At 39.0% G+C, this 12,937-nt stretch overlaps 2 protein-coding genes across 2 annotated transcripts in view; one reads left to right on the top strand and one right to left on the bottom strand.

Moving 5' to 3' along the window:
* The window catches only part of kifl (kinesin family-like), a 16,264-nt gene extending 12,631 nt beyond the window's left edge, over positions 1 to 3,633 (bottom strand). Inside the window, exons 1-2 of the mRNA XM_030791820.1 lie at positions 3,570 to 3,633; positions 2,385 to 2,576 (exon numbers count right to left, since the gene is read on the bottom strand). Coding sequence (XP_030647680.1) covers positions 2,385 to 2,576; positions 3,570 to 3,633 — 256 coding nt within the window. The remainder of the gene's footprint in view (positions 1 to 2,384; positions 2,577 to 3,569) is intronic.
* A 3,471-nt stretch (positions 3,634 to 7,104) lies between these two features.
* anxa1a (annexin A1a) lies at positions 7,105 to 12,560 on the top strand. Its single transcript, XM_030791526.1, has 12 exons — positions 7,105 to 7,185; positions 7,534 to 7,618; positions 7,918 to 8,012; positions 8,330 to 8,443; positions 8,966 to 9,056; positions 9,196 to 9,275; positions 9,542 to 9,598; positions 10,105 to 10,198; positions 10,501 to 10,596; positions 11,528 to 11,586; positions 11,889 to 12,011; positions 12,383 to 12,560. Exons 1-12 carry the CDS (start codon positions 7,126 to 7,128, stop codon positions 12,440 to 12,442), a joined length of 1,014 nt encoding a protein of 337 aa, XP_030647386.1. The 5' UTR covers positions 7,105 to 7,125; the 3' UTR covers positions 12,443 to 12,560.
* The last annotated feature ends 377 nt before the right edge of the window (positions 12,561 to 12,937 follow it).

Consider the following 12,937-nt stretch of genomic DNA (forward strand, 5'->3'; position numbering starts at 1 on the left):
CGACTCGTTTTCTTGATTTCTCATCCTCATCGTTCCGCTCACTGATGACAAAGCTGATTCTGAAAAGCAGAATACGTGTTCTTTCTAGAATGGTCTAAATACTGTCTCCTTTGACAAATTCAATCTTTCCCTAAAGATTACTAAGAACATTATCTCTTTCTCCGAAAAGGTACGAAAAGGGTGATGTAATACTAGCCAATCCACCTCCTTTTTCATTCAGTTACTCATTGTCTCTCTCTCTCTCTGCCTCTGTCTGTCTGTTATCTCTCTGTCTCATACCTTGGGGGTGGGCAAGGTTGTTTGACCCAGCAGGTTGCTTGTCTCCTATCCAACGTTTGAAAGCTTTCCATCGGACTCTGCTCTTCCGCAACCAGGAAATGTCACGTGTACTCACCCCTTTGAACACACAAATAGTCATCCACACAATCTTCATACCTTTAACATTTTACAGGGTCCCTAAAAAAATCTTTCACCACATGACAGCAGTTGCGGATTTATATATATATATATATATATATATATATATACACCCATACATACACACATGTACACACACACCACACACACACACACACATATATATATATATATATATATATAATATAATTGACTATACATTCTTTTTTTTTTTTTTATCGTGGTCAAGATAAAATACAGAGTGGAGTCATAAATAGGAACACAGATTATTTCCTCAAGAATCTTGAGAATGCTATGTCATTTATAATAATCCTTGTGGCTTGCGGTTCTTGTTTGGTTAACCAGAGTTGGACTCTTTCAGATGGCATACCTGAGCAGTGAAAGCAAACATTCGACAACATGACGGGTCTTGTAAGGCCTTTTCGGGGGGGGTTAACCACATACACGAAGGATGTCTATGAATCCAGAGAAAAGGTTACCATATCTTTCACTCTCACTCACTCTCACTCATTATCTAAGCCTTATCCTAATAAGGGTCACGGGGGTGCTGGAGCCTATCCCAGCGTTCATTGGGCGAAAGGTGGGGAAACACCTTGGACAGGTCGCCAGTCCATCCCAGACCATATCTTTCAAATCACGTTAAAGGAGACCTGGTATGACAGAGAGGGTGTGTAAAGTGGGAGTGTCATTTGGAAAGCTGTTTTCGCTCCTGGTTAGGTTTTACAGAAGCCCCAAAAAGTAGAAAAAAGAGAGGGGAAAGAAAAGATGATAGGGTCACATTCTGGTTCTGTGTAACTGGAAAATTATTTCAATTTACATCATTATTTTATTGTTTGCTCCTCTTGTTAAACTGAAGTTTGATTGAAAAGAAATACACATAATCCAAAAATGATTTATGTTGAGTTTTATTGTCCACCTCTATTTTTTTTATTTTTAAACGAAACATAATTTGCATCTCCCATTATATACATGAAGACATGGTTTCTATAGCACAGATACACAAGTGTACTGTATGTGAAGGAAAGTAATTTCAGCTTTATTGTGCTTTTATTGTACTGTTTTATTTATAAATTATTCCAGAAATTAAACCAAGAAATGAACAGAGAACTATCATTAATAGAATATATTGATGAAATAAATTTATAGTCACTACATTATAATTACTAATACTTTTAAAGAGTTGTATGGTCTTCAGTGTTTGGTAGATTGAATCGGGCCTCACATCTCTTCTTTTTCTTTGTTCTTTTCTCTTTTTTTTTTTTCTCAGAAGTGGCATCATGCTGTTACTCTTGTCCCTGAGAGGGCAGCTTAAAACAAAACAAAACAAACAAACAAACAAAAAAAATCTTACAACTGCCTTCACACAGAGACTCAAAAACTGAATTCATTTTAAGGTTTAGTTTGGATTTTATAACCTTAATTTATGTTGGGTTAGGTTCACATTTATGGAAATTTACAACTAGTAAAAATGAAGGGGGGAAAAAAAAGCAAGTCCACTGTATGTTTTTTTTTAAACCCAGTGTCTCTCAGACTTTAAAATCAAGGCACACGCCACGATCTCTGTCAAGCACCTGCCCAGCCCTTAACACAGTCACCTAAGGAAAGGTGAGTAAAGCTAATCACTGCACTTTTTCCCTCTCCATATGTGGAGTATGACAAAGCCATGTGATGTGCTCGGGGATAAGCACTTTTCCCACAGCGATTCCCATCAGTGCATAATGAGCACTAATGAGAAGTGAGAGAGAGAGAGAGAGTGACTCAATCATCATCATCAAAAAAAAAAAAAAACCTAAATGGAAAATTCCCGCCATCACCAACTGTAGTCTCTTGCAATTCTGATTGTACGTGAATTTATCTATTTCCATTCAAATCTCAGACAGTTATCATGTGCTCTGGTCTTGATTTTACACTGTAAAATATTAGAGCTGTAATATTTAAGTTTGCACTGTTATGGGAATGCCATTCACCTGTGTCTGTATCTGGGTCCAGGCGTGTGTTGTGGATTGTGCATGGCTGACATCTCTTTACATCCTCCCTCAGGTCCGGAACGCTACCTGGCAACTCCTCTAGAACCGTCACCGTGGGACGAGTCTGAGTCGCTCTGGTCAAACCAGGAGAGTCGTCTGGGAATTTGGATAAGTTGGTGGTCTCCCAGGCACCTGTAAAAGGCAAATGTGGGTTACGGTAAATCCAGCCTCTTGCACTGACTTCACACTGAATTTAATTTTTACAACAGAGTGACTTTCAGACTGGGTTTAGAAGGAAACCGAACCAATAGGCATTTCAGTTGGATGCCCTCTAATAACTAATTTCACAGTTACAGAACAGGAAATGTTCAAGGCACTAGTAGACCCTGTCTATATAATGTGGGAGAGCATGCTTATTAATTCAAACACTAGGTGAACAAAATGTCAAGTGAAACAACTAAAAACAAATATTAAAACATCACAAACCCTCTAACCTTGACCTTCTGTTCAAATCCACTGTAAATCTGTTTTTTTTTTCTCTTTTGTCTGATAGAACAGGGGGAGCTCTAAAGCAAACTGCCAGTAGAGAAACAGCAACAACAACAAAAACAACAACAACAACAACAACAAGTAAACCAACTTAACACACATTTAGCAGGGTTTTCATTTGCATGTCAGTTCAACACAGTGAGGTATATAAAATGGCTACTTTGATAGAGACATATTGTCTCTTTATGAGGTGAATGTGAAGCCCCAGCAGGGGGGAGTAGTCCAGACACTGAGGGAGCACACGCAGTGAAGGAGTCTGACTGACACGCTGCTCCACTGACTGCAAAAAGACTCAGCCAAGCATCTGAAATATTTAAACCCTTTTGCTCTCTAACACATTCCACTAGCAAGACTAGAGAAGAACAAACAGGAGCCACCAGTCAAAACACTCCAAAAAATCTGTTGTAATTTTCAATAATATCATCTGGTTTTCCATAAGCATGTGTAGTTTTGACTCTATGTAGCATTCTAACTCCTTACTTAGAAGCATGAAGTTGGAATAAAAAAACCTAAATTTTGTACAGGTTCCTCTTACTGGGACTGAATCACTCGTCACCGTGGTGAAGTTAGACTTTATCTAAGGAATGATCTTTGCTCTAACAAGTTCTCTCAGGGTGTGTGCAATTGTCAACCTACGTTGTTTTGTTGCCGGGGCGATTGTGTGGTTCCTTAATTTCCTTCCCATAAAATTAAGCGCCATGGGTACATTTTCTGAACCAGAAGAGTACATGGCGATGATGTGTGTGTGTGTGTGTGTGTGTGTGTGTGTGTGTAGTCTTCTCCTGTGGATAATAACACAAGAAAACACATTGATACTACAAAATTCATCAGGTAATATGTGTGTGTGTATGTGTGTGTGTGTGTGTGTGTGTGTGAAAGACAGACAGAGAGAGAGAGAGAGAGAGAGAGAGAGACACATACACACACACACATTTTAAGACAGCTATCATGTGATCATTAGGGCTACGTACAATAATAACAAATACACTAGAGGATGAACAACGAACACATTGCATATTAGTGTTTCCTTGAAATGAAAAGAATAACATAATTTCACTTGTAAAAATGACCTCAATCAGAACATGGCAAAATGGTTGTCTGAAATAACTACATAGAAATGACAAACATATTAATGACTCATTACCTGTATAATTCTAAGTTTTTAAAATTACCAGGTGCATATACCACACCATAGTAATATAAAAGAGCCTCTTTCTTTTCCAATAACCCTTCACACTTGAGCAAAAAAACTAGAATACTGCCTAAAACCATCTTTCCTCAGGTATCCACAGACAAATTAGAGGAACACAATCGCTATTAGTAAACTTTCACAGAACATATCTGGCATGTCTAATCTATACAAGTTAGATTTAACAATGATATATCAAAGATAATACTTTTTAAGGTTTTAGTTCAATTCAGAGACAAAATCAAACACCCACAAATGAAATGAGATGTGCAGTACAATATAAACTAGCAAACATAAGTCAGATAACAGAATATTTCTTCAGTTACCTGAGTCTTGAGTTGACACCTGCAGTTCTCAGGCTGGAATATAACTGGTTGGCAAACATCAGAGAGGAAAAACTGGAAAGCTGTTTGTTTTTCAGAGGAACCAAACTCTCAACACTGTTAAAATATTAAGCTGTGAGGATGAGGTTTCAGCAGGTATTAGTTTGCCTGGATGGCCAACGCGGCTCCATAAAGCTTCTCAGTTTTCCAATGTGTGAGATAGAGATTGTAACTCAATATGTATGGTTCTTTCTCCATCTCTGTGATATGGTGAGCACACACACACGGCACATAGAGAGAGAGAGAGAGAGAGAGAGAAAGAGAGATCTTCTGAATACTATTTTTAAAGATTAATATTAGTCTTCCCCATTGGCTGGCATGCATTTACTGTCTCCATCAGTTACTCAACAATCACTCAATCACCCAGGTTGCATCACAACATTCAAGGAATGAAAGAAAGAAAAAAAAAAAGTTGTTCGTGCCAAAACCCCAACCACACCCTAGCATCCAAGACGGGGGTTAAGAGGGGGACATTGCAATAGATGCTGGACTGGTTTGTTAATGATGTAATACAGTGTTCTTTTGCACTCTTAATTCACTTTATTCACTTAAGGTAGACATCCGAAATGCATTTGTGACCATGTGTGAAATCCACTAAAGCAGCCTAAATGGCAAGAAGGGTGTTACTTCAATTTATTTCTTTCAGCTGATGCTTCAGAGCAGTGGTTCTCAGTTCCAGTCCTGAGGGCCCCCTGTCCTGCACGTCTTTGAGTTCGCTCTCTCTCTTTCTTTGCTTGTGTGTGTGTGAGAGAGAGAGTTTAAAAAGCCTGTTTAAAGATGCCATTTCTGAGAACTAAACTGGCAGTTTACTTTTAGCGTGGTAACACATTCTGTTTTACTAAAGCATGATCCGTGTTATGACGAGACGTCGGTGATTTGTGCTTAGACCACAGTAAGTCATCCAACCATTGAAAGAAACGTTTGCTCAAACATGTTGCGGATAGAGGACTGACGAGTTATTTTATTGACATAATGAATTCACCTGTCACAAAAATGGCTCCCACGCACGCCTCGCCCTCTTTCAAAGAACTTAGATTTGTAAATTTTTTTAGACCTCGTTTATCCCTAAAAACAAAGAGATACTTAGAAACCCAAGAAGGTACCAAGAATTCAGTTCTCAAATTCAATCCGACGAGTTCTCACCTCTATCATGAAGCAAACCAACGCAGTCAAGTAGCCTACTGTGAACCACACAACCCTTAACACACAGGTATGCTAGATGATTGATGATTGCATAGCCTACTGAAGTTTGACAGGTGACATGCATACGAGCCACCGTTAAAACACTACCTTGCCACATGAAACTACCGCTAAAATTTCGAAGCATTTAAGTACAATAGTTACCAAACTTTCTGAATAGTCCTTTAACGCAAAACGTCTAGCCTACTCCACAGCAAATACCTCATAAAACTGTCACATTTGCGAGTCGTTGTCGAAGTAAAAGAGAGACTTTCTGGATTTTCTAGATTTTTTTGACGGCAGTACGGCGCATTGTTAATCTCCCCGTAGTTGAGGAAACTACATAAAATCCTTAGCGGCAACAATTCCAAAGGCATCCCTGCACCAGTGGCGTGTGTGGGTTGTGGCATTAGGTGGAGTCTTCTCTCTATAAATACTTGAACTCTCCCCAACAAAACTGCGACTGGCAGTAAGGGAAAGTCTCGGTAAGTAAAGAGGCTGAGAGTTTTCCTCTGGATAGTGTATCCTCAGGTTTGTTACACGCTTTTGATGGACTTAAGTTCCCCAGAGGAGTTCAGTTCTTGAGTGAAATGAATTCAGTGTAAATGTAAAAACTGCTGTCTGTTTTTGTTTGTGTGTTTGTTTGTTTGCTTAAAGGAACCTAGAGTGACACAAATGTGCAAAAGGAGCTTTACGTAAAGAGCATTAGTTCATATCTTGTTCCGTGGGTAATACCGCATCATTAGTCGTGAAAACTGTTGGGACGATTTGACTTTTGCAGTTTTTAACAGTGTTTGCCTCACACAGTGAATTTAGGCGTGGTCCAGTACATATCAAAACTGCGTATGAAAGCAGAAAGGTCGCTTCAAATCCTGGGAAATGATGTCAACACAGATTTAATGTTCCATCTTCAGATTTAGAAACTGAAGTTAACAGATTTACAGATGTGTGGGGCATTAGCGGAACTTTGAATGAACTTAATGAACTCTTAAGATTTGGTTCGCAGAATTCTCTTGTGTAAAAATGCCGACAGACACAAGTTCCTGAAAAGCTGAAACTCATTTAACGGTTGTCTTAAGGGCAAAGTAAACGACTGACAAAACGAAGTGTTGCTTTTAGATGAGGCTTTTAAAATAGCAGAAAATCCATGCAAGAGAATAACCGAGAGAATAAGACAAGCTTTTTTCTAAGGGGGTGCGGTCGGGCACCAATCCTGCTGTTAAGAATGATATCGTTAATCCCAAATTTTACTGAAATAATTTTACATCAGTTATTGCCATTGAATTCACGATGCCGTTTTGTCCCTTAGTTCAACACAGTCACATCTGTAAATCTGAGGTGATAAAAAAAAAAAATCAGCACAGAACATTTAGAAGTTTATACGTTACTGAAAATTGAACACTTGAAATTTACAGTGTGTGCAGAAACGTCATCATCCACCATGTCCTTCATCAGTGAGTTTCTGCAGCAGACTGTCTATCTGGGCGTGCCACTGGAGTCAGTAAGTTTCCACTAAAAGCTCTTTTTAAAGTTTTTTTTTTTTCCCCTTTTCACTGTGTGGAAAAACTTAGTGTAGATTTTGAGGTGGGTGGACCAGCGGGAGGGAGAGAGAAGGGAGGTGATGTCCATTCTGAGCTCAGTGACTCATAGGTGGGAAATGTTAACCCCTCCCAAACTAAAAAAAAAAAAAAAAATCACCCTGTATGCAAAAGTTTCACACTTTTCTTCCTCTTCTTAACATACATCAAGAAGTAGGTGCTTGAATAGTTTAAGGATCATATGCACATCTGTAACTGTTTGTTGTGCAGTATAATCTTGCTGCAGACTAACTTTGCATGTTGTTCTTTAGTACAATTCGCCCACAGTGCGGCCCTATGCACAGTTCAGTGCCAGTGGAGATGCTGGTGTCCTGGACAAAGCCATCAAAGCTAAGGGTAAGAGGACCTCTCTCTCTCTCTCTCTCTCTCTCTCTCTCTCTCTCTCTCTCCTTTACCCTTGTGACCTACATCTATCATACAGGTATGGGTGTGGTGCATTTGTTGTTTGTAACGATTGCCAAGAGTAAACCTTACAAGTAAAGTTTTCACGGTCCAGACACAGGCACCCTTCTGTCTTAACCCCTGTTACAATTCTTCCCTCCCTCCACTCAGTCTCAGTCTCTCTCTCTGTCTCTCTCTTTCAAACGCGCACACACACACACACACACATGCACTGTTTTGCCTTTTTCCTTCAGGTGTGGATGAGAGCACCATCATAGAAGTGCTTGTGAAAAGAAGCAATGCACAAAGACAGCAAATCAAAGCAGCCTATCAGCAGGCCAGCGGCAAGGTACACACACACACACACACACACACACACACACACACACACACACACACACGCACGCGCACACAAAATATACATTTCTGTCAGCTCCCTTTCCTCCAACACAGAGCCTCAACATACTGTAGCAGAAAAGTTTGACTCCTCTGAGGCTTTCACCGAATCAACTGTAAATTCATAGATCAACCAAAAGACACTTCTACCAATCTTAGTAATGAAACGTTCCAGTCAGGAAGCACAAATAGTCTTTCTTAAATGTTTGTGTGTGTGTGTGTGTGTGTGTGTGTGTGTGTGTGTGTGTGCGTGTGTGTGTTTTTCCCCAGCCTTTGGATGCAGCCCTGAAGAGTGCGCTGAAAGGAGAATTGGAGGAGGTGGTGCTCGCCCTGCTCATGACTCCTGCACATTACGACGCTCAGCAGCTCAAACTGGCCATGAAGGTTAGTCCTCATACCGCAACATATCCCTTCATATTGAGTGGGTCAAATATTATATTTGGGTTTGTGGGGGTTTTTTTTAATGAATTTTAGATGAAATTTTGGATCAAAATGGATTTTTAGAAATCTGTGCATATTTGCATTTTCTCTCCCATCCTATTCAGTCTACCTCTTGATGACCTTGGATCTTAGCACACAGATGTTAGTGAAGAATTTCAGAAATGATAGTTGTGGTAATCACCATATTGCACATGGTGATCTTACAACATCAAGCTTGGGTGTGGGTGTGACTGTGGGCGTGGCTTTCTGTGTGCTCTCAGTAGTGCTGATGAGGAAATCAGTCTTTGGCAAATGACTTTTTTGAGTACCGTTGCTTGTGCACATATACACAGCAATAGAGTTTGCACAATATGTGGTAGCCTTACAAGTTACAAGAATTCCAGAGGGGTTGCGTAAGGGAGGCAGCAACTGTATCAGAAACAGATGATAATCCCTCTCTCTCTCTCTTGCCGTCATTCTCTCTAGGGCTTGGGTACAGATGAAGACACGCTGATTGAGATTTTGGCCTCCAGGACAAACAAAGAAATCAAAGAAATTAAGAGAGTCTACAAGGAAGGTAGGCATGATGCTACAAAGCATTCACTAACACTGTCTAAAATGAATAGTGGTCACAGGAGGCAAGGAGATATGCAATGGGAGACTGACTTCATATAAATACATGATCCAGAAAATATTGTCTTTTGTTAACCTATTAGAATATAAAAAGGAGTTAGAAGATGACATCAAGTCTGACACTTCAGGAGACTTCAGAAATGCTCTGCTTTCTCTCTGCAAGGTTGGTGAAATATTCATATGCATTCAAAATGGCTTTTTATTAATTACAAAAAAAAAAACCCACCTCTCTCTATACTTAAACTGAGTTTCAGGTGGGAGTAAGGTTTTTCTTTTTTTCTTTCTTTCTTTTTTTAACCTTTTTTACCATCTGAGAGTTTGCAGTATTGAACAAACAGAAATTACAGGAAAGATCAGATAGGTATTTGAAAGCATAAGTTTTGTTATTATATTTTGATTTATGTCTCTCTGTATGTTGCTCTTGTTTAGGCTGCCAGGAATGAGGACCCCTTGGTGTATGATGATCAGGTTGAGAATGATGCAAGGGTAAGAGAACATCAACAGTGTCTGGATGTCAATATTATCAGAAATGCCCTCAGGAAAGGAACATTTTAAAGTAGTCTAGGGAGATTCCAACCATCATACTGACATGTGGATGCAAGCCAATCACAAAGAAACCTCAAATGGAGTGAGATCTTATTGGCTCCAGTCAGGTTCTGATGTCTTCTGGTTGGCTGACTGGCATCAGCCATATCTCATACTGCTTTGGCCCTCTTGATTAAATATTCTGGTTTGAAACGCTGTTCACATCAGAGACAACATGTATTTAGTGGTGTGGTCCATTAGTAGAAATTAAAATGCAGGCTGATTTCTGATTCTTCTCTGAGGGCCGGCCGTTATGCCTTTTTATTCTGCTTTAATTGCCCTGAAAATAATTCACCAGACTTAGCTAACTGCTTTATCTTGGTTTTATACTGCGTGTTTTTGAACTTGCTCTGTTTTATGTTTTTCACTCATTGTGCGTGTGCGTGTGCGTGTGTGTGTGTGCGCAGGCCCTGTATGAAGCGGGAGAGAAGAGAAAGGGCACTGACTGCACTGTCTTCATTGACATCTTGACCACGAGGAGCGCCAGTCACCTGCGTAAAGGTACCGTCCAGATAGACAGATGGTGCCACAGAGATATGATTCCTAATGAGTAAACATTTTGACTACAAACAGTTCTCACAGGGCTAATGTTTTTGCAATTCACAATAAATTGTTTACATTATTAAACCTGTTTAATCTCTATGCCATAATTCATATGGCAAATATTCAACTCTAACACTTGAAATATTTTTTTCACAGTTTTTCCACAGATACATATTTTTCCAGTTTAAACATGTTCCTTACCGACATTACATACACAAACATTACAATATCTGCTTATGATCTGTCTCATTCATTTTCAGTGTTTGAGAGATACTCCAAGTTCAGTGATGTGGATGTTGCCAAAGCCATTGACCTGGAGTTGAAAGGAGATATTGAGAGGTGTTTAGTCGCCGTTGGTAAGTTTTTTACACCTACTTCCTCTAGGCAGTTTAAACAGATTTAAATGTCTCTTCAGCATGCCCTTTCAAGTTTACACAGGACTATTCAACTTGGATTAAACTGAATGTTGTGGTTTCCTTTTCCTGTTGAGTCTTTGTTCATGGCCTAATCACAGACCTTGTCATACAGCTTGTACAGACCTGTGTGCCATTGTATGACGGCGTAATGATCCTGAGATGTCTGAGTAGCATTAGTGTAAATCATCAGGGCGCGCATTCACTAATGCATCTCAACACTCCCTTTTAGCTTGCGCGTAGCACAAATTCCCAGAATTTTCTCAACATGCTAAGAGTAGACTGTTGTCTAAAATTTGTTTCGCAGAACATTCTTAGGCCTTAAACATCCTGAATCAGGAACGTTTTACAAGGAAACGCATTAAGCTCGCCTCCCCCATGACCCCCTTTATGAAACAGGCCAGTGTCATTAATAACAATGTTTTTGCCCAAGCCTGATGTCCAATCTGTTTTGATTATCGAAACATTAAATTACTGATGTGATTAATGTGTTCTTCTTTGTGTGTGTGTGTGTGTGTGTAAGGGCAGTCGGTGTTAAAATAATGATATACAAAATGTTGCCTGAATTACAAATGTAATTCATTTATTGAAAAAATAATAGTAGTATAGACAAGTCATTCAGTCCATTAGCTGGTCTACATGCAGCTTACTTGCTTTTAACCTGTCTCTTTGAGAATAGGTGCTTGGACATCATTGTATACGAAAAGTACTTTTATGAGCACTTGCATATATTTTTGTGAATGTGAGCCCAGGTATCCAAGAGATCATTTAAATTTAAAAAATGTGATTACTGGATAGGTTGTTTATTAAAAAGTATTTACCCTAAGCTGCTGTTTGTTGTATGAGTAATTTTTTTGTTTTTTTTTTCCTTTAGTTAAATGTGCTGGGAGCAAACCCGCATTTTTTGCAGAGAAACTCAACCTGGCAATGAAGGTACTGCTCAGTATATTTATTTGTTTTTAACAGATGACCAAAACATGCGTAATTAAAACGCAGTACAACTTCCAAAATGTTGTAAAAACCTCCAAGATGATTAACAATCACCTATCATAATGATACTTAAGTTGCTCAATCTTTTTATTTCCCTTTGAATTACTATCATGTTTGTGGCCACATTGCTGTTGACCAAATCATAACCGGTACATTACTTGTTTAACAGGAGTTTCTCTGTTTTTTTCCACCCAAATGGATGGGTGCAGTAAATGGGTAACCTGTATCTGTCTCTGCTTGTCTAGGGTTCTGGATACAAAGGCAAAATCCTTACCAGAATTCTGGTAAGTCGCTCTGAAGTGGACCTGGGTGCGATCAAACAGGAGTATCAGAAGAAATACGGGAAGAGCCTCTACCAAGCAATTCTGGTAAGAAACATCTAACCAGAGAGTTAATCAATCAAGTTGAAGCAAATTAAACTAAAGCTTAGTTTTATTTATTTTATTTTTTTTTTAAGGAGGGGACATATTACAGTGTTTTCATTAAATTTGCATCAGTGCAAATTGATTATGCATTCAATTGTTGATAAAATTAATAAATAAAAAAAAGTCTGTAGTGGCAACAAGTGTTTTGAAATACACTGCCCATATGGTGACTTAGTGCATCCCATGTTTGCTGATAACATATTTTTTTCACCTTTTTACATGACACCATCCACAAGAGTACTCAAACATTGCAAATTCATTTACTCAGGTCCTGAAGAGTACGCTAACTGTCTTTTTGTTTGTTTGTTTTAAAGGATGACACTAAAGGGGATTATGAGAAAATCCTGGTGGCCCTCCTTGGGGGTGAGAAGTAAATGACTACATTGTCAAGAATGTCTAAAGCCAAAACCAGAAAGGAGTGTTGGTCATGTGGTATATAAAAACTTGTAAGGATTCAAATCTGGAAACGTGCACTCATTTTTGATAAATAAAGCTGCCTACTTGTCGTCTCATGACTTTTGTTTGTGTGTGTGTGTGTGTGTGTGTGTGGGCGATCTTTGTTATATGCTACATATAAAGGGTCAATCAAGAATAATAACCAAGCTCTTCTAACCAGCACTCTAATGTCAGTAGAGAGTGATGAGAAAGACAAGTAGTTTTTTTTTCCTTAATTGCTATGGCCTGAAGAAAAAATAGGATTTTGACACTTTAATTCTTTAAATTTCAGCTCACCCAGATGAAAACCATCAGATTTTGCTTTAGCGCAGATTGAAATTATGACAAAAATAAATGACCAAGCACAGGTTTTCAGGGTAACTACACTATTCCTGTATGTATATTTAGCGTTAGCTGATACCTTAGTCTGGAGA

The sequence above is a fragment of the Chanos chanos genome, chromosome 14 (assembly GCF_902362185.1).
Source record: "Chanos chanos chromosome 14, fChaCha1.1, whole genome shotgun sequence".
In the NCBI taxonomy this organism is placed as follows: domain Eukaryota; kingdom Metazoa; phylum Chordata; class Actinopteri; order Gonorynchiformes; family Chanidae; genus Chanos; species Chanos chanos.